We start from the raw sequence: 23,295 nt of genomic DNA, 5'->3' as shown, positions 1-23,295 counted from the left end.
GATGAACAGAGGATCTGCAACTACAGGATCTCAAGGGGGAGAAGAGTGGTGGAGAATGCCTTTAGTGGCCAACAGGTTCCGGTGCCTGTTGGGAACACTGGAACATAAGGTATAACGTCAGAGATTTGGTGGAGACTGCTGTGGTGCTCCACAACCTGCTGAGGAAGAGGGTGGCGCTGGCAGCCAATACGGTGGACCACGAAGATGAAGAGCACAACTTCGCACCAGGGGCCTGGAGAGATGGACCTCACTGGGAAGATGTTCCGCAACCACCTGCAAGGGGGAACCTCGCCACTGTGGATGCCAGACATCAGAGAGATCATCTCAGAGAATACTTCGTCTCTCTAGTGGGTGCTGTTGACTGGCAACAAAGAATGACTGGGTGGTACTTCCTGATTGAGTTAAGAAAGGAGTGGCTCATATATCGTCAGTAGCAGATGATGAAGATAAAGACTTTTGTGTCTGGAAATAAGAACATTCTCCCATATGCACATTTTTTTAAAATATAAGTTTGTATTATGTGTACTTGTGAAGATGCTATTGTTGTTGTTATGTATTTCATCTGCTTGTAAAAAATATAAATACAGACTTTATTGATTTTTACCCATGAAAAATCAGATAATACTACTATTGTAAATCAGGAGTGAAAATTTAAAGGAATCAAGTTGCAGAATTTGAAATTTAGATATGTGCGATAAAAGATCTTTAAAATACGCAATTTTTTGTTAAATTGATTATTACAAATTGATTTTCTTACTAATAAAAAAATTTGTAAGAAAATCAATTTTATATGTGAGATAAATAACCCTTATTGTAACAGAGAAAATAGAACAAAGGAAATAAAATATAAAACATTATAAAATAAAAAAATGAAATATAATAAAAAAATAAATAGAAAAAACTTTGTGGAAAACTGAAAGTTTTTAACAGTTTTTCTATTTTTTTTAATTCTAATGCCTTTTCTATGTTATTATGTTTTATACAGGGTGTCCCATAAAAAAAATGCCCGGTACACTTCCGGTCGTTTTTTGTTTCATTATTTTTTGTTTCATTGAAGAGACCAACTCTTCATTTAGTAACTGATCCAAAAATACCAAAATCACATTCAGTGGTTTTTGTGTTATAATACTTCTTGCAAAGGTCTGTAAGCGGTAAAAATCAGGCTGAACGAATTCTTAACTGTAGGGCCTATGGGCAAATTATCAAAATTGGGGTCACCGCTTTGAACCAAGCTCTCTTAAACTCTGTTAAGCTTTCCTACGACTTTGTTAAGCTTTATGACGCTTTGATAAGCTTTAATACGCTCTCCCCGCTTTACGCAATCCGTGACAGATCGCTTCAAATTTTTAAACAGTTTTAAAATTCTTGGCGCTCTTGCCGAATGTCCCGAATAGCTCAAAGCTTTCTCATGCTCTATTACATGGATTCTTAAGGCGACCACACACCTTACGATTGGTCTGCGACCCGATTTCAGAATAAAATGCTAACATTGAGACTTGGAATATCTTACTGTGTAATGTTCTAAATCATCGTACGAATTCCTATGTTCAAATCTGTGACTATGCTATCATCCTTCTTAGAATAAAAGCGAATTTAATATCTATGTCGTAACGACGTCATAGCAGTCGTACGATTGGCTACGATTTGAAACTAATTTGGCCTTTACTCCGAAATAAAGGCTTGCAATCTTTCAAAATGGTTATATTAGTATTTTCTCAATGAATTTAAACCTCAAATAAAATTATATGTTCCATTCTCATTTTCAGAAAATGAGCAAATGCGATTTGTTCCAAAATCGGATCGCGAACAGTCGTAAGGTGTGCGGTGGCCTTTACACAAAACCGATAACGTAGGGCAAAGACCTCTAAGTGTGAACGATGCAAAGTCAATGAGAACAGAACGAGCATAATATAAGCGAAACAGACATTGGCGGAGGACATAAAGTGAGAAGCTCCAAAATAAAAGAATATGTAGTGCAGTCATTCGCAATTACTTTTGTTGAAGCTCCACATTTCTTGTTGAGAATCTGTACTGCTCCACTAGCGCTAATGAGCGAAATATTGCGGAGGGCCAGCTAGGGCCCCTGGTGGGCTCGAGGGGGCGGAGCCCCTTGAAGCTTTGGAATATGAGGCTTTTTAAATGGCCAAGAGAGGATCTAATTAATATCAATACAAGAAACACAAATGCAAACAAACTACACAATTTATTATTTTTCAAATGATAAGTGACTTTTCACAACACCGCTAGTTCACAAGGGCGTGCACATATTGCAACATTTCTCTTTCACAACCTAGGATTTTAAATAATCGGCTTTGGAAACAAAGTTTCTGATTTTCAATATGTCTAAAACTCCTTACTTCTGTGAAAATTATTTGTTGGTAAAACTTACCCGACTTACTTTTCGTGATGCCAAATTAATATGCAAATTAAGAACTTTGTTTTATATCTGTATATATGTCACCACATTTTCCGATATGATGTGTTTTGCCAGGAGTCCAAGTTGTTGATTAAAAACATGGCTTGTCAAGTATAAGAATGTTAAATTATGTATTTATTGTCATCATTTCAAATGCTGCATCTGAGCAATTCCATCAATTTTCAATGTATAATCTGGAAATGCGAAATTACTAGCCGTAAAAAAATAGTTGAAAACGTGATAGATATCCAACCGACGAACGGGGCTATCAGATCACTTGTGATCATAGAGATCATTTGTTATAGGCCTACCTATAACATGATGCACATGCCTACTATTGACAGTCGCACATGAATCCATACACCAAGCATATAAAAACCATAACGTTAGAACACTGGCGTACCTAGGATTTTCCAGAAGGGGGGCAAATTTTTTGGAGGATATTTCGTCCGCGAAAAATTTTGACAACCAAAAAAAAAAATAAAATAAGGTCTTCAACCACAAATAAAGGATTTCTTAGCACAAAAAAATTTGACAAGCAAAAAAACAAAAAAGTCTTCACGTTCTCGTCAGGGGGCAGGGATACGTCCCTTGCATGAGTTGTGACTCGTCAGGGGGGCAGTCTGCCCCCCTGTCCCCCTCCCCCCCTTAGGTACGCTAATGCGTTAGAATAAATAAAAATAAAATCAATAAAGTTTAAAGTATAACTGACTTGTTTTTTCCCTTTGTGTAAAATTATCATCAAACATCAATTCTACATACATATTTTCTCCATTTTTTTCGTACCGGTTCCCACGCGCCACTCCGCAAGGCTCGGTGCGCCACAAGTGGCTCGCGCGCCGCTATTTGAGAATCCCTGTAGTAGTCCAGGATAGAAGGGGTCGAACCTTGTTTTTTTATATATACAATGTTTTTTGATGGTTTCTTGTCAATTTGAGGGTGCTGATTCCGAATCTGAATGATGCCACTCGTGTAACCTTGAGCATTTTCTGCAAATTGGCAAAATCCAATATGGCCGCCAAAATATGCAAATTACCCATGAAAATCATAAAAATGTCCACACATTGGCTATAAAGTACATGCAATTGTGCTGCCGGAGTGAAATAATATCTGAAAAAATGATTTTTGTCAAAATATTTATTTTCTTGATATCAAAATGGCCGCCATCATAGACCCCTGTACAATATGAATGGGGAAAATTAATTTTTACAAAATTGAGCACTGAAATGCAAGTAATTATGATCTATGAGTGAAGCAATGTCTGAAAACATGATTGCTAACGATATATATCATTTGTTATGTCAGTTATGTGATAAATCCTGTATTTTGATATTCAAAATGGCCTCCAAAAGCCCTAACACTATTATGTACAATGTGAATGGTGACACAAAAAAATCACAAGAGTGAGCACTAAAATGCATTTTGTTAAGATAAACGAGTGGAATACTGACTAAAAACATTATTGTTAACGAAATTTATTATTTAACATGCCATGTATGTGATAAACCCTGTATTTTGATATTTAATATGGCCGCCAAAGGCCCTAAAATTGTGATCTACGATGTGAGAGAGGACAAAAACAATCACAAGGTGAGCACTAAAACGTATTTTTTTGTGGTAAATTAGTGGAATACTGTCTTCAAATATAATTTGCAACGAAATATATTATTCGGATTTCATATTTGTGTTAAATATTGTATTTTGACTTTCAAAATGGCCGCCAAAAGACATTGACTGTATTATGTACAATCGATCTGGGAAACCAATTTTCACAGGAGTCAGCACCATAACATGCATATAATTGTGATTTAAGAGTAAAATATTGTCTGAAAACATAATTTCTAACAAGATATATCATTCATTCTGCCAGGTAGGTGATAAATAATGTATTTTAAAATGGCCGCTACAGGCCCTAACGGTAGGCTTATTATGTACTTTGTGAATGGGAACATATAATTTTAACAGAATTTGGCTTAGCTTGACTAAATGGTGTTGCATGTATGAGTGAAATATCGTCTGAAAATATGATTTCTAACCAAATAGATCATTTCTTATGTTATTTAGGTGATAAATGCTATATTTAAATTTCAAAATGGCTGCAATATGTTTCTTTGTGGAAATTATCTTTCCCCATTCAAATTTTACATATTAAGATAAGGAACTATGGCGGCCATTTTTCATTTTTAAAAAGCTGCATTCATCACCTTTATGACACAAGCTATGATACATTTCGTTAGAAATCATTGGGTTTAGACAATACTTAACACTTACATCAAAATTAAGCCATTTTCATAGTAAAAATTTTGTCAAAATTATCTGTCCCCAGTTACAATGTACATACTACTTTGGGCTATGGCAGCAATTTTGAATTTCAAAGTAAGGCCTTTATTACCTTCTCAACCATTATGTGATGTATTTAGTCAGAAATCATGTTCAAGACCAAATTTTACCTATACATCACATAGTTACGTGCGTTTTTGGTTCTCATTCTGGTGATGATTAGTTTCCCTATATGCATGTTACAGAATTTGTAGGGGCTTGTGCGGCCGTTTTGAAAGTCAAAATACAGTATTTGTCACCTACATGGGAGAGGAAATTTTATATTTCATTAAAAAAAATCACGTTTTCAAACAATATTTTCCTTATACAACATAATTATATGGATTTCATAGTCAGGCAAATCCTAATTCTTTCAAAAGTATTTGTCCCCATTTACATTTTAGATAATACTGTAAGGGCCCATAGGGGCCATTTTGAATTTTACAATACAGCATTTATCTCATGCATGAAAAAGGAAATGATATGTTTCACCAGAAAACATGTTTTTAGACAATATTTCGCTCGTAGATTACAATTACATTCATTTTATTGTTTTTACTCTTGTGAAAATTAGTTTCTTCATTCGCTTTGTTCATCATACAGATAGGGCCTATGGCAGCCATTTTGAATGTCAACATGCAGCATAATTACCGAAATTGCAAGGTTAATGATATGTTTCGTTAGAAATCCTTTTTGTCAGACAGTGTGACACCAATATTTCGCAGTTATTGGCATTTTAAAGTCAAACAAATTCAAAGGTTGTGAAAATTATTTGTCCCCTTTTATATATTGTACACAGTATAAGGGGTCTATGACAGCCATTTTGAATATCATAATACAGCATTTATCACATTAGATAGTATACAAATGACATAGTTTTGTTAATAGTCATGTTTTCAGACAGTAGTCCACTCGCAGGTCACAATCACCTGCAATAATAGTGCTCTTGTTTGAAAAAAAAATTTCCCCCATTCATATTCTACATAATAAAGTATACAGGGGTTATGGCGGCCATTTTGAATATCAATGAAATAAATATTTTGTCAAATATCGCTTTTCCAATTGGTATTTCACTTCTGCACAACAACTACATGCATTTTATAGCTAATGTGTGGGCAATTTTATGATTTTCATGGGTAATTTGCATATTTTGGCGGCCATATTGGATTTTGCCAATTTGCGGAAAATGCTCAAGGTTACAAGAGTGGCATCATTCAGATTCGGAATCAGCACCCTCGAATTGACAAGAAACCATAAAAAAACATTGTATATCTAAAAAAACAAGGTTCGACCCCTTGTCTATGGGGCCTATCCTGGACTATAGTGACATACACCTAAATATATATAGCAAATTCAAATATCAAGATATTATTTCAAGTACGTATATAGTAAAGTCGTTTATGCATGCATAATACAATAAGATCGAAGTTACAAGGGAATATTACCATTCAGTAAAGTCAACCAATAGAAGTTAGGCACAAACAGTCAGTCCGCAAGCCCCTGTGTTAATGAGCAGATTTTGCTAATATAAAATAATTTTGCTAATTTGCATAAATCCAAAATGGCCGCCACATGCTATCTTGAATACCAAAGTTTTGAACCCCTTGACCCAAAATGATGAGGAATAACTCCTTTTAGGGGTTTAGGGGCGTGTAGAATCCATTCCTATTATTATTTTTGCATTATAAGGTCATCTTCAGGTCAAATCCAAGATGGCCGCCAGATGCCATCTTGAAAAATTAAATTTGAACCCCTTGCCCCAGAATGATGAGTAATACCTTTGTTTCGGGGTTTAGGGGTGTGTAGAATCCATTTCTGCTATCTATTTTACAATATAATGTTATCTTCAAGTCAAATCCAAGATGGCCGCCATATGACGCCATCTTGAAATATTAACATTTGAACCCTTTGCCCCAGAATAATGAATATTAACTCTATTTGTGAGTCATTTGGTATGTTGATTCAATTTATGTTGTAATTTTGCATAAGGATAATCTTCAGATCAAATCCAAGATGGCCGCCAAACGCTATCTTGAAGAACTACTTATACTACTTGTAAGAGCTAATTTAAAGGGATTTCAGTAAGAATTTTCTTTTATTAATTCTCAAGTTTTAGGTCAAGGTGAAGTCCCATCTAAGATGTCAGATTTTGACATTAAGTGCTCACCTTAGAATGAATCCTCTTTAGGTTTTGGCTATGATCCATTTCGTGTGTATTTTTATTTGTTTTAATGTCCATCCATACTTTTGTACTGAATAGGCTTTTAGAGTCTTATTTGAATTTGGAACTGTTTTCTCCATATTTTTCCTATATCAATGTGTCCAATGATCGGTATGCATCAGTTCATTTTAAAAGACAATGGTGTAGCGCTAGGTCTTACATTTTCGAGAGTGGCTGCAAAACTCAGCTCTAGAGAGGCTAGAGAGTCTCTAGAGAAAATTTGTACAGGTGAAGGGGGATGGTGCTGAGACAGGTATAGATAGAGATGCTGCCCTAGCCTTCTTCCTACTAGGTCTTTGGTCTGTAAATTTAGCGTTCCGATTATTTTCTGACGTCTTGACCCCTGTACCTATTAGCTCTCCATAGAATGGCGACTATCATCTACATCTTCAGAAGTGTTAGTGTCTATGCCGACAAGTTTTATGTCACGTTTGCAGGTGTCTTTATAACGAAGGTGTGATCTACAAATGGGGTGAGGCCAAGCACACAGCCCACGTTATATTTGCGAATCCCCTTCTGGGAATCGCCAAGGTTTCATGCGGCGAACATGCCCCAACCATTTGAGGCGCCTTTGACTAAGGAGCGAGAATAAGCTGGGATTCGCCAATGTTTCATTTGGCGAACATGCCCCAACCACTTGAGGCGCCTTTGACTAACATGACTAGGGAACGAGAATAAGCTGGGGATGCAAGCACGTACGCTGAAGGGCATCTGTTTTTTTCCACTTGGTTTGCGTACGTTTTCCAGGACTTACTTTCGCACAAGAGCTTTGCCATGACTGTGGCAGACTTTCCTATCCTGATGCTTATCTCCTTGTCCAGTGAAAGGGAGCTAGAAGCAGATAGGTGATCTAATGTTGGTGAGGAGTCCACCACAACCAGACGAGTGCGTGCTGTTGATAGATATATCTGGAGGACAGTCAGTGTCTTGAGTCGATCAGGATTTCTGTTTCACAGGCTGATGGGTGATCCAAACTCCTTACATGCACATGGCAGGCGGCTGTATCACTCGGTCCTGTACTCCTGCTTCTTGAGAGGCAGTGGCTACATCGTTTCCGTATAAGATCTCACAAATGAGAACCATTCTGACCATTGTTTTGGCAGGTAGTCGGTCGATGTTGAATTCCCTATCTGCGTTGGTACAGATATAGAAGCCTTCTGTGCATTCGCCAAATGCATACTGGAGAAGCTTAGAGAAGAAGATCCCAAAGATTGTCAAGGCCAGGCGCAGCCTTGCTCCACGCCACTGCTCACAGGAACTGACTCAACTGAGGAAAGGTACAATTAAGGTGTTCCAGCAAACTGTACTCATGGAATGATACGACCAGGGAACGGTCTTGGGGGAACCTACCTATCAGGCATGGCAGGAGGCTAAATAGTGCGCTCCGAGTAAATGGCTCTTGTCAGGATAAAAAGTCCAATGATAGTTATAAAAAGGATGGTAAAAATACGGAGAAATTACTGGATCCTTTCACTACAAAAGTACGGTTGGACATAAACAAGCATTAAAACTCCCGAAATAGCTCATAGCCAAAACCTTAAATGTTTTATTCTAAACTGAGCGGTTAATGACGAAATATATTAACCATCTGACCATCGTAGACATGACTTGACCTCGAACTAAAAATGGAGCAATTATAAGAAATGAATCATTCTTACCTTTCGGAAATTCCCTTACATGATCTCCTACACATGATAGTATACCTCTTCAGGACAGCGTGTACGCTTTTAGGGAGAGTACTTCTTCAAGGTTCAATAGTCACGGAAAGTATTTTTTTTTAATATGGCGTTTAGCGGCCATTTTGAACATGTAATATTTGATCTGAAGATGATCTAATATTGCAAAATTTTTAACAGAAATAGAAGCAACATACCAAATAACTCGGGGAAAGGGGTATTATTCATGATTCTGGGACAAAGGGTTCAGAAGTTAATTTTCAAAATGGCATCTTCTGGCGGCCATCTTGGATTTGACCTGAAGAAGACATTATATTGCAAAATGTATAGTAGAAAAGGATTCTACACACCCCAAAACCCCTAAACAGAGGTATTACTCGTCATTCTGGGGCAAGAGGATCAAAAGTCAATTTTTCAAAATGGCATCTGGCGGCCATCTTGGATTTGACCTGAAGATGACCTTTCATTACAAAAATGATAACATAAATCGATTCTACACACCCCTAAACCCCTAAAAAGAGTCATTATTCATCATTTTGGGTCAAGGGGTTCAAAATTTAGATTTTCAAGATGGCATGTGGCGGCCATTTTGGATTTATGCAAATTAGCAAAATTGCCCAAGGTTGCCGTTTGGGCAACCAAGCTGAATTTGTTCTAGGACCCCATGGGAACACGAATCAAGAAAAAAACTTCATCGGAAAGGACATTTCTAGGTTGGTGTATTGAGCCTATGGGACTGTCAAATCGACTAAAGGCGTAATGCAAGCATGCAAGGCATGATCAATAGCTCACAATGAAAACGTTTCTTTACTTTTTTCTTATAGAAGAATGTTGGCATTGCAAAGGTGAACAATAAAAAAGACAAAAGTAGTAAAAGACTAATACGAAAGAGTAACGAGTATGGCCTGCATGACATCAATCAAACAGCATAGTTAACTATGCACATCTTTAGCATTCTTTTATCATGAAAACTTGCAAGATACTAAGACATTTATTGATAATGAGTAAAGGAATACGACATACATGGCATGATAATTTAACATATTTGAGCACAAGTCCTATTAATATTCTAAGAATCGATTAAGAATACCAATCACCAAATACTCTATAGGTGTGGTAAAAGCAAGCAAAAAAAGTCAATAATTGAAAGAAGGGGCCATGCCCATCATGTTGAAATATCAAATGGATAATAGAAAAGGAAGATCGCCATTTTGGTGAAACCAGCCATTGAAAGTCATTATCACCAAAACGCAGACATTGCCTTTACAAGTAAATTGTTTAAACAAAATGTCGATTATTCAACTTGAAATCCATAATAAAACTGACAATAAAAAGTGATGCTAGCATGCTTGGCATGATCAAGGGCAAGTAAACGCAGATTTTTTTTTATAACGAACAAAAGGTTGGGAGTTAACGAATTGAAAGAAGGGATCATGCCCAACATGTTCAAACACCAAATGGATAATATAACGGAAGATTGCCATTTAGTGAAGCCAGCCATTGGAAGTTATCACAAAAGGGCAGACATTACCATAATCATGCACAAAGAGTTGATTACTCAACTGGAAATCGATAGTAAAATAGACGAATGCTGAATAACATGCACATATATTTTTTGCAAGATACTAAAACATGTGAGGGATATGGCATGCGTGGCATGCGTGGCATGATAAGTGAACATAATTATTTAAGCACAAGTCCTTTTTGTATTCTGAGAAACAATCAGGAATACCAATCACCAAATTCTCATTAATTATGTTATAGGTGCGGCGAAAGCGAACAAAAGGTTGGGAGTTAACATGTTCAAACACCAAATGGTAATATAAAGGAAGATTGCCATTTTGGTAAAACCAGCCATTGGAAGCTATTATCACAAAAGGGTAGACATTACTATAGAAAGCAATTTTTTTTAAACAAAATGTAGATTATTCAACTTGAGATCGATAGTAGAACAGACAATGAATGGTGATGCGAGCATGTTTGGCAAGCATGGTCACGGGCTCACAAATAAACACAGATTTTTACTCATTCTCTAATTGGGTAATGTTATTATTGCTAGGGCAAATAAAGAATGTTGAATAATGATGCAAGCATGCTTGGCATGATAAAGAGCTAATGAACACAGGACTTCACTCATTTTTATAGTTGGATAATGTTGGTATTTCACATGAAGGTGAAAGAACAAAACAAACAGCAAAACAAAAACAGTCATTTAGAATAACTAAAAGGGCATGCATGATAGAATCAACATTCAACGGTTGCAGTGAAGAGAAGATGAAAAATATATGCAATGGTACCAGGCTAGGGTTCGGCCACACAAAGAGGAAGTTATGTAGATACTAGAGTAGATCACTAGATATTACAAATAGAGGAATAATGCATGCATGAAGGTGTACACAATCCAGGGACCTGGGAAGCGGGGGTGCTGGGGGTGCTGCGTGTATTATTTTCCAAAGGCAGCACCCCCACGAAATCAGGTTCCCCCCTGTATTTTTTTCAATATGTTATAATTTACATAATTATCACATCCGACAATCGCAAATCATTTACATAGTCTTTCACATATTCCAATAACATCCCTCCTATAACGCGACTCAATCAAGCTCCGGCATTCCGAAATAGACGTGGTCGCGCGCGATACGTGATAACCATAGTTTACACCATAGAGTTATATAAACCTAAACACTATGGTTTACACACTAATCGATAGCAGGGAGGGACATAATGGGATATGGGTGTGGTTGGACTTGAAACTTCCAGGTTTTATGTCGAATCAAGTGTGCGCGCGCCCGACCTCCCGTGTTTTGTATAAACAATTAAAAGTCAGACAATAGAAATCAAATTTCACAGTCTTTTTCGCCCTGCACCATGGCCCTTGGAAGCGGGGATGCTGGTGGTGAAGCACCCTCAAAATTTGGGGGGTGCTGCATGTATTATTTTCCATAGGCAGCACCTCCTGGAAAGCTAGTGGTAGGTATGATAAATGACAGAAATGTAATCAAAATGAACGACGTTTTGTAGAACCCCCCTTCAGAATTTTCCGACACAGTACTTAAAATAGTGTTTAAATTCTTCACGCTTTTTCAGATCGGAATATCAAATATTTTCTGCTCGCGCTTCGCTCCCGCATTATTGATTTTTATAATTAAAAAATGTATGTAGAATGCCCAGATACTAGTTCTAACTCTAAACACGCGCACGCATGTTTATTCAGGTACGCAGCTTGTTTTTGGGGTACTCCGGGCTGAAAATATTTATATCAAATATATTTTATCAAAATAAATAAATTTCATGAAAATCTGATAACAAATAGTTAAGTTATTTAATTTTACAGTTCAGCAATATTTTATAAAAATGGTGATATGCATGTCGTCATAAATACTTAATATGTGGGTTGACATGGGCGGAAATCTGTCCCCAAAGGTAGGGGGACCAGTGCCTGTAAAATTTGACAAGCAAACAAAAAATAAAAAGGTTATCACCCTAAATGTAAGGTCATTTTAACCCTAACAAAATTTGACAAGCCCCCCCCCAAAAAAAAAAAAAAAAAAAAAAAAAAAGGTTTTCACCCAAAATGTAAGGTCATTTAGTCCAAAATACATGTATTATTTCGATTGTGAAGTGATGTAGTTTTCTCCATCATGAAAGACCAAAAATAGTACTAGGGGGACGTTTGATCTTGTGTCCCCCTACTATTTTGGTAGGGGGACACGTCCCCCTATCCCCTCTGGGATTTTCGTCCATGTAGGTTGAAGATGTCACATCCCCACTATCCTGTTTTTTGTGTTATTAAATGGAATCAAAATTGTTTCATTTTTTTCATACCAGTGTGAATGATATGTCTCCCTTATAATGAAATAAGATACAGCAAAGAATATCTAATGGACTAAATCAGTTGTCAATTAAACTGTTTTTGGTTATTGAAGGGAAAATATTGAATAAACCTAATTATATGTAATAAAATACAAAATAACGAGTGGGGATATGACATCATCAGTTTGCTCATTGAATATTAATGAAGACATGCTTAAAACTGTTTCACCGGAATAATGTTAATTTTTAAAATGCAATAACTTTGATATTCCTTGTAGGATTCTGATCAAATCTTTATTCTTATGTTCGTCTGATTTTTCTTTATCTGTTCAAACCATATTACACTCAGTGCGGAGTTTCAGATCAGAATATCAAAAAATTTCTGCTCGCGCTTCGCGCTCACATTATTAATGTCAGAATATATCCAATTACCCGTCATTTTCTTGATTTACAAAACACGACTAGAATGTCCCGTTTATATGTCTGAAATCTCTATTTTGTTTCCGCTCGCATCAATTGTATAGTTATATACCTATCATTTTCATGATTACAAAGAGTGCTTAGAATATCCAGTATTTAGGTCGGAATGTCAAATTTTTCAGCTCGCGCTTCGCGCTCGCATTATGTTATGTTTTTAGGTCTGAAATCTCATTTCATTTCCGCTCGCGCTTCACGCTAGCATCAATTGTATATTTATATACCTATCCTTTTCATGATTACAAAGAGTGCTTAGAATATCCAGTATTTAGGTCGGAATGTCAAATTTTTCAGTTCGCGCTTCGCGCTCGCATTATTTGATTGTTGATAAATGTATCGTCTTAATGGGTAACTGCAAATAGTCCTTATAAATAGTCCTTTTAAACAAATCTTTCTATGTCTACAGGGCTATTTTGTAAAGCAGGCCTTTGGGATCTGAAAAGACTACCCTGTTTTTACATACATTGTAAAACTGAATAAATAAATAACACGTCCCTTTCGATTAGGCCAGAGCTTATATAGAAATATCTGCTCGCGCTGATCACGTTCGCAGTTATTATTTGTTACATACGCATCTTGTTCAGAACCACAAGCAATGCTCAAAATTTTAAATTTTTAGGACAAAATACATGAAATTCCCCCCCCCCCCAAAAAAAAAAATAGCTCGCGCTTCGCGCTCGAGTTATCTAATTATATATCTATGTTCTTTTATAAGAAGAAAGCTAAGAAGTGACTGTCATATATATATATATATATGTGGGTGAGGGTGTGTTTGTGTGGGTGCGGGTGTCCCCCCACCTTTTAGGAGAGATTTCAGCACCCCCACTGAAAAAATCGTTCCCAGGTTCCTGACACAATCTAGCACACTATTGTCTATTTATCCGTTTGAGGTAATGGTATTTACCTCAATCCATTTGGATGATATTGGTGAAAAAAAAAATGAAATAAAGGAAGCATGCATGACATGACCAGAGGAACATACATTAATAGTCAATATTACTTACATGTACCTGTAATGTACCAGTCTACATAACCTACTATGGCTTTCTGGACTAAGCACAACATCTTATCTTAATGTAAAATGTATTCATTAAAGAAGACATAAAATTCCAATAATTTGAAAAATAAAAATGACATTAATTATTGGAAAGGGTCAAACAATCTAGAATCCAGTAAGAACATGAACAATAAGAAAATGCAGTTGTATTGACTGGCTAATCATGTACTGTAATCACAGCAATAGAGGTTATTGTTTCAATTTACCAGTCTACATAACATACTATGGGTTTCAGGGCTATGCCCCCCAAAATCTAGTCAAATTGTAAAAGGGAAAATGCAATAATGTATTCATTTAAGAAAACATAAAATTCCAATAATTATGCATGAAAAATGAAAGTGACATCAGTTATTACTGGAAAGGGTCAAACAATCTAGGATCCAGTAATAATAAGAGAAAATGCAGTTGTATTAACTGTATTAGGTAAACATGTACAGTAATCATGGCAATATAAATTATTGTTTGAATTTGTTTCAATTTCGGCTTACATAATTACTCAAGTTTCAATTCATAATGAAGGGATCATTTTGATGGATGAAAATGGGACAAGTTTAATTTCATTAATTATTTAGCAATTTTCAAATGGGGATAATACCTGCATAGAAGAGGGATCAGGCCTACTCCATTCTTCCTTGCTGAACTATGGGGATCGAATTGGACTCAGTCTCCTATTATTCACTGAATATGATTTCATAGATTCATAGTCATGGTGTTGCATGTGATAAGTAATTCTAGTCGGTCCAAGTTGACCACTGTGAAAAAGGTGCGTTTGGTTTTTAGTCTGGAGCAGTAATTTGGTTCTTTCTCCTGGTTTTCAACTGCTTGGTTCTGCGAATGTTGTATGCAACTGATGCTAGATGACCACGCTCGCGTTTCATAGATGGGGTATAGGTCTGTATAGGTCCGCATTTATATAGCGCTTAATACATCGGAACGACGTCTCTAAGCGCTTTACAGATATATTATTACCCCTGTCATTGGATCCTTGCATGCCCGCATACAATGTATGCACCATCTCCACTCCCTGGGGAGCGTTCCAACAAGAGTTCCAAGACTCAATTGCAAGACTCCATACTATGTTTAGGCACACTACATAGGCTTTCGCATCCTACCGGGTACCCACCTGGGTGGAGAGTGGTAAATTGAGATTGACGCCTTGCCAAAGGACGCTAGGCCATGGTGGGATTCGAACACACGACCCTCTGATTACAAGGCGAGAGTCAGAATCGCTACACCACGGCGCTTCCACGTAAAGGACTAAACAACTTTTTGTGACGTGTATGATGATACTTATCAAATACATCAAGAGAGAGCTTGATTTTCAGAAATATCAAAATAATCCTATATACACTATTAAACAAAAAAACAAAAAACAAGGGGGGATACATGCAATATCCATTCGTTCTAAGTTAAGCATAATCCATTTTTTAATTAACGACGCATGTCCTATCGGTAATAATGTCTTGACAAATTTAACATAAGATAATTGTTGGCAGAAAGAACAGGAAAGAAAGAAAGAAAGAAAGAAAGAAAGAAAGAAAGAAAGAAAGAAAGAAAGAAAGAAAGAAAGAAAGAAAGAAAGAAAGAAAGAAAGAAAGAAAGAAAGAAAGAAAGAAAGAAAGAAAGAAAGAAAGAAAGAAAGAAAGAAAGAAAGAAAGAAAGAAGTGAGTGACAGAGTGGAGGAAGGCAACGATAAAGAGTGTGAGATATTACTAAAGAAAGGAGAAAACAATGTAATATGAACATAAATATCGGCATATTCGTCTACTTCTATACATTACGTGACTTTTGTTATTTATTTCATTATAAACAGTCGTTCATGTATTTTGTTGAACTTTTAAAACTTTTTCTCATAAAATGGTGAATGTTTGTCTTTATTACGTAACAGCTGGTGTGTATAATGATGAGCAAGAAGTTGAATGGGATATTGGTTTTCTACGAGGCCTGGTAGCTGGGTTAGAGAGGACCTTCAAGGCTAAAGCAGAATGTGAAATCCACTGCGCCATTATCGTCATCAGGTAAGGGATATATTTACACTTTTTCATATCTTCATATGTGTTAAACATGTCTTCATTGTATTAAGTCCATCAATGGTTATAGAGTAAATCAGCAGTTAATCATACTTTTCCATTCTTGGACTACAAATATTGAATAAACGTAATTTCAAAATTTTAAATTTATTATAGACAAAAGAAAAAATGGGGATATGATATCAACAGTTCTTCCATTGCATATTCAAGAGGCCTTACAAAGAACTTTTCACTGACATAATACAAAAATTTGAATGGTTATAATTTATTCTAGACTACATTGTCCAAGTCTGATGAAATCATCAATTTTGTTGTTAATCTATTCAAATCACATAATTTTCAGCCTAAGGTACCCCTTCTAATCGTACAACGCCAATTGGAATTTTTGGTTTCATGTCAAGTTGGTCCAATTGCTAGTATTGGGTTAAAAACATAATTATTTACTTGGTACCTTACCTGCTTGGCAAAAAAAAATCTAAATGCCACTTCGTTTAGATTCCCCGGAGTTCTCCATTTCTTGTCTAATCATATTTTTTGTTTTCTACATCTTATTGTAATTTAGGTTAAAAAAAAGATAAGGTATGTGTGTAGTCAACGAAACTATCACGAAACAAAAGTTCAAGGCAAACTGACAATATTTTAAGACCATTTATGTGTACACTGCAGCCCATTTTTTGAACTTGCATCAAAATTCATCTGAAGTTGATGGAGGCCTTCAACTAATAATATAGGGCGCCAATAACTATACCGAATGCATATTTAATCATCAATCGACACTGTATTTTGGTATTTGTTTCCTTTTGATTATCTCGATCCATCTAAGAAGATTAATATGTTTAATGATTTCATTATTTTTTTCCTTTCTTTAATGAAAAAGTGCTTTGAACCTAAGCCTCCGAGCCGAAGACTTGACCGAACTCATTGATCAGATAAAAAAAATGACTGGTATGTAACCTCATCGGGTTTTTTTTTTTTTTTTTTTACTTTTTTTTTTTTGAATAATATTTTATTTTCTTCCTCTTTCAAATCAATAAGTTTACAATCACAATTCATATAAATCAAGATTTTGTACATGTATACGAAACAAATAAATATATCAATATCAATGAGCTTACACATTTTCAAAATTATTACAATGAAGTTAACTTATTATTATTACAATGAAGTTGAACTTTAAACGTGTGTTGCTGCCCTCTACATTCGTTAGCGTACACTGTAAGAAAGCATGACTGTAAGCAAATAGTGAAGCTACCGAGCTAGCAATAAATTTGGCTTCAAAATTTAAAGGTCAAGTCCACCTCAAACAAATGTTAATTTGAATCAATAAAGAAAAATCATAATGCTGAAAATTTTAACAAAATCGGATGTAAAATAAGAAAGTTAAGACATTTTAAAGTTTCGCTTATTTTTCACAAAATAGTTTTATGCACATATTAGTCACATGCAAATGAGAGAATCGATGATGGCTCTCACTCACTATTTCTTTTGTTTTTTATTGTTCGAATTATACATTATTTCAAATTTTGCAGATTTGACAATAAAGACCAACTTGACTGAACCATAAAATGTTAAGCAATGGCAATTCAACTTGTTCAGGGTGAAATAAAACTTTGTTTCACTGGACAATAATGAGGAGAAAATTAGAATATTTCATATAATAAAATACAAAAGAAATAGTGAGTGGGTGATGTCATCAGTTTCCTTATTTGCATACCGACCGGGATGTGCATATAACTGTTTTTGTTTTTAATTAAGCGAAACTCTAAAATGTCATAACTTTCTTATCTTACATCCGATTTTATGAAATTTTCAATATATGCTTGTTGGATTTTTCTCCTTTTATTCAAATCAACTTTTTTGGGGATGGACTTGTCCTTTAAGGTCTACTCTTTCAAAGCCCTGTTCAATGGAAATTTTGCAATGGCTTTTAAAATTATGATCAAAACTATGGTGGCCCTGAAGGGACATCGCAGATAGACTAAATCGCGAATATTCACGACGAAATTGGCGACGAAATTCACGACATCGTGAATTTCGTCGCGAATTATTCACGACGAAATTCACGACGTCGTGAATTTCGTCGTGAATTTGTTTTGCTTGCCTGGGCGGTATGCGGGTTGAAACCAATTCGTCTGCTGCTAATTCCTCCACTCACAACAGGGTCTACATTCATTTAGTCTAATGCAATTCTGTCCATTAACTTTTCGCCTAACAACCATTTGGTCCAGTCATCACTTCGTCTAACCACCGGTTCGTCTATGACCATTTCGTCTCATAACTAGTTGGTCTAATATCAATTTTATTTTTCTTAATTTCACCCAATTAACACTTAGTTCAATTAGAACAAATGACATATGGAATTAATAAATGGCAATTGGACCAACTTGGTAATTAGACGAAATGGCAGTTAGACCATGCGGATAGTGGACGAACTGATGGTAGACCAAAATGATAGCAGACGAGTTGGCATTAGACCAATTGAAAATAAACCATTGAAACGACAGAACGATGTCCACTGCTATCCATATGCATAGGCGGATCCAGGGGAGAGGGGGGGGGGCGAGGGCCCCGCCCCCCGCCTATTGGCGGAGCAAAAACAAAAAGAAAGAAAAAAAAGGAGGGAAAAGAGAGATAGAAAAAAGGGAGAGGAGGAGACGAGTGAATAAAGTAAGATGAGGGGAAGACATGGAAATAAAAATAATCTTTAATGTCACTATATAAAATTTTCGCTCGCGCTTCGCGCTCACATTGCCTGTTAGGTGATTTTCATATCTTGTTCAATATGGAGTTTAAATATCAAGTTTGGAAGTCAATATACAAAACATATTTCATCTCGAAAATCAAACTTTCATTATTTTGCGTGATTTACAAATTGATTTTTAAAAAGTGCTCTGTAAATATGACAGATTAATTGTTAAAAATATATTAACTGATGCATCCTATTTATAATTACAAAAGTGCTTGAAATGTCCAGTTTTCAGGCCATAATACCATCAGACTTCGCGCCCTCATTAGGCATTAATGAATAAGATATTAGTTTAATAATTGAATTGTCCCTTTTGTTTCATCTCGCGCTTAGCAAGAGGAATAGGAGGACAGTAATCATTTTCATATAATGACATGTCCTACATGTCCTAAGGATGTACCGGTCCTAAGTCAAAACTCAAAGTAATTATAATGAAAAAAATCAGCTCTGTGCGATCCATATCCACCTTACAATTTTCTTACAAAGTTATTGAAATATAGAGCTGAAATTGACTCTTTTTTCAGATCGGAATATCAAATAGTTTAAAGCTCGCGCTTCATGATAAAAGATGTATTTAGAATGCCTAGATTCTAGGTCTAAATATGAAACACGCGAGCACATGTTCAGATATTCAACTTGTTCTCTATTTTAATCATTATCCAGTTTCAGATCACAATATAAACAATTTTCTGCTCGCGCTTTGTACTCGCGTCATTAATGTAGGAATTACTCATTCTTTTCAAAATTTACAAAACATGAATAGAGTGTCCCGTATTTAGGTCTAAATCTCGAATTTTTCCGCTCGCGCTTCGCGCTCGCATCAATTTTTTAGTTATATAGCTATCCTGGTCACGATTACAAAAATTGATTAAAATTTTCCATTCTTTATGTAGAAATGTCAAAAATTTTCATCTCGCGCTTCGCGCTCTTATCAATTGTTTATTATTTACCTACTATGTTTAAGTTACAAAAAGTCCTAAGAATTTCCATTCTTTAGGTAAAAATGTCAAAAAAATTAGCTCGCGCTCGCATTATTTGATTTTTAAAATATATAACGTCTTTATGACTAACTGCATGCAGTCTTTATCAGGTACCTTTTCCACCAGTTTATTTCTGCTCGCGCTTCGCGTTCGTAGCAATTATTTATTTGCATACACATCTTTTTTAGGAAACAAACATTGCCCAGAATGTTCGAATTTTAGGGGAAAAAAAAGATTTCCAAAAAATTTAGCTCGCGCTTCGTGCTCACATTAAATAAGGATTATGATATTATATATTTATGTTGATTTATAACAAGACTATCCCTTCACAGAAACCAAAAATCATCTTCGAGCGGCCGATCGGGGAAAATATGGCTGAAAAATAATTCCGGGCCCCCCCCCCCCTATTGGCGAAGGCTGAATCCGCCCCTGGAACACCTAACAGGCAATGCTAGCGCGAAGCGCGAGCGAAAATTGTATATAGTGACATGAAAGATTCTTTTTATTTCCATGTCTTCCCCTTATTTTTATCACTCGTCTTCCTCCTCTTCTTTTTTTTTTCTCCTCTCTTTTCCCTCCTTTTTTAAAATTTCTTTCTTCCCTTTTTTTGCTCCGCCAATAGGGGGGGGGGGGCGGGCCCCTCGGCCCCATCCCCTGGATCCGCCTATGCATATGGATAGCAGTGGACATCGTTCTGTCGTTTCAATGGTTTATTTTCAATTGGTCTAATGCCAACTCGTCTGCTATCATTTTGGTCTTCCATCAGTTTCGTCCACTATCCACATGGTCTAACTGCCATTTCGTCTAATAACCAAGTTGGTCCAATTGCCATTTATTCCATATGCCATTTGGTCTTATTGAACTAAGTGTTAATTGGGCAAAATTAAGGAAAATAAAATTGATATTAGACCAACTAGTTATGAGACGAAATGGTCATAGACGAACTGGTGATTAGACGAAGTGATGACTGGACCAAATGGTTATTGGACCATATGGTTGTTAGGCGAAAAGTTAATGGACAGAATTGCATTAGACTAAATGAATGTAGACCCTGTTGTGAGTGGAGGAATTAGCAGCAGACGAATTGGTTCCAACCCGCATACCGCCCAGACAAGCAAAACAAATTCACGACGAAATTCACGACGTCGTGAATTTCGTCGTGAATAATTCGCGACGAAATTCACGATGTCGTGAATTTCGTCGCCAATTTTGTCGTGAATATTCAAATTGACGACGAAATTCACGACGACATTGGCGACGTCGTGAATTTCGTCGCCAATTTCGTCGTGAATATTCGCGATTTAGTCGATTTGCGATGTCCCCTCAGGGCCACCATACAAAACTATATACCTGCGGCCTGCGCCAAAAGAAAGAAAGGCAAAATGGAAGTCCAACCAAAACTAAATTTCCTTATCGAGGGCATGAACACAGGCTATTGTGTTTGAAAGATCATTTTCATTTTCCAAATTTACAATTTTGAAGAAATTTCCTTCAATGTCTGACCGATTTAATTCACAAGCAAAATCTATGAAATAAATGATGTTGATTATTGATGATAAAAACCATTTTCAACTCGCTCTCCTCAACCCCCCCCCCTTTATTAGTCACTTTATCGTTATACCACATCCCCGTCATTATAGTAAGGGGACTGTTGAGGTGTTGCTGTTGAGTAATGTTGAGGTGAAAAAATGTTCATCTTTATTCGGAAAAACAGCATATAATTATCCAATGCAACCGTTTGCTTGTCATGTAAATATTTTCATGTTTCGTTTATGCTTATCAATGCTTATGTTTATGCTTATCAATTTGGTTATATAATTATTATTTTACTTTATTCATCAATATATATCAATTATTGATCAATCAATTCATTATAATCCAATTATCAATTTATGCCAATTCATTGTCTGTTACTGATAATAATCCTGGTTGCAGGGCAACCGCCTATCGTGGTCATCACCCACCGGAAACACCATGACGTACGGGAAGAAATCATCGGTGATTTCCTGACGGGACTGCAGCAGCAGCGCATCGATTACGTGTACGAGGTCGAGAACTACACCACGTCTGATCACGAGTATGATGCCGAGAAGCATCTGGTTCTCCTTGAAGCCCTCTATCAATGCTGCCTCGTTGGTGACAAGGTCATGAAATACAGGGAAACCAATCAGGGTTGTGTTATTCTGTAATCTCCATCATCCCTGGTATTCTGTAGGTTAAATTCCCACTTGGTCTAAACCCACTCTGTTTACTGTCTATTTGGTCTCATCCTTCATGATGGTCTAGTCCCAGTTCGTCCACAGCCAGTTTGTCCACAAACCATTTAATTCGTCTAATTGCCATTTATTCCATTTACATTTTTTCAAATTTCAATTTAGGCTAAATCTATAACATCCAATAACTTGGTCGTGCCCCACTCCATGTATTATAATCTATATACAACAAATTTGACCTCGACTGTAGTGTAAAAAATGTATGTAGACGAAGTGGATTATCATACACTCTGGGCATTAGAATAGATTACAGTTAGACGAAGTGGGGAAAAAAATGCCATATGCAACCTTTACATGATTTAGATAATTAATTATGCAAAAGCGTTAATTTGAGTTTTTCAGTGTCATGGAGAAGTACTACAAACTTAGGTTAGAGGTGCATGAAAGGTTAAAGTTAAAAGCCATGAAGACGCGCACGAAGATGAAGAAGGAGAAGGAGAAGAAGAAGAAGAAGAAGAAAAGGAGAAGAAGAAGGTGATGAAAGTCTGTAAATTTATTAATTTGTAAATATTCATTTGTGTGAATTTCTTATAAACCATACACTTTGCCTTTATTATATAAATGAGTATATTTATTCGGATAAAAACAAGTTAAGAAACCGAGCTTATCATGAATATCGTAAGCATAATTTATGAAGAGATGATTACATTTTTCTTCGTTTCACTGCCTATCACTATTCTTGTGTTTGAAATATATCATTAGTTTTTACTATTTCATGTATTTTGTGTACTGTATAATCTCAGTGTTGTAGTGCCTTGATGCTCGGCCTTGGCCTTAAGGCGCCTTAAGGCCTATTTTTTCAAAGGCTTGGCCTTGAGAGGGCCTTGGCCTTGAGGATTTTGAGCCTTGCAATTTCAAGGCATTTCAAGGCATTTTCAAGGCTTTTTCAAGGCATTTTGTATTATACTTTCATTTTTTAAATATAAGTAATCATAAATGTTTCAATTGTTCTGTATATTTAATGACACTAATGGTCAAAAATACCAGTCACCAGTAACAGTAGCAGCAGCAGTAAGTGTACTAGCAGTGTCATCAATTTTAATTATTAAATCATCATTATTAAGAATTATCATCACATATGTAACAATATACATAATATTATTATTCATTAAGAATGCACACGGTAGACAACAACACACTATATAAATTAGATAATGGAAATAGAGGGTGTCAACACATTCGCAAAGTAAAAAAAAAATGATGCACAATTGAGTTACCATACTCCAAAGTTTACCGGTCAGGGGATGATCCATTTTAGGCGGCGGATCAATAATGGGAATGAAAACG

At 36.1% G+C, this 23,295-nt stretch overlaps 1 protein-coding gene across 1 annotated transcript; it reads left to right on the top strand.

The window, feature by feature from the left end:
• Positions 1-204: 204 nt before the first annotated feature.
• On the top strand, positions 205-23,196 carry LOC129270315 (uncharacterized). Its single transcript, XM_064106050.1, has 5 exons — positions 205-347; positions 8,145-8,233; positions 15,868-15,997; positions 16,887-16,954; positions 21,671-23,196. Exons 1-5 carry the CDS (start codon positions 205-207, stop codon positions 21,922-21,924), a joined length of 684 nt encoding a protein of 227 aa, XP_063962120.1. The 3' UTR covers positions 21,925-23,196.
• Positions 23,197-23,295: the final 99 nt, after the last annotated feature.

Source organism: Lytechinus pictus, chromosome 10, assembly GCF_037042905.1.
Source record: "Lytechinus pictus isolate F3 Inbred chromosome 10, Lp3.0, whole genome shotgun sequence".
Lineage (NCBI taxonomy): Eukaryota > Metazoa > Echinodermata > Echinoidea > Temnopleuroida > Toxopneustidae > Lytechinus > Lytechinus pictus.
This window is presented reverse-complemented; position numbering and strand designations above follow the sequence as displayed.

Bases quoted from the DNA above. Each gene is read 5' to 3' on its own strand.
- LOC129270315 (XM_064106050.1), top strand. From the start codon at position 205: ATGAAGAGCACAACTTCGCACCAGGGGCCTGGAGAGATGGACCTCACT. The intron at 348-8,144 runs GTGGGTGCTGTT...ATACTGGAGAAG, and splicing joins GAGAATACTTCGTCTCTCTA to CTTAGAGAAGAAGATCCCAA. The intron at 8,234-15,867 runs GTACAATTAAGG...ATTACGTAACAG, and splicing joins ACTGACTCAACTGAGGAAAG to CTGGTGTGTATAATGATGAG.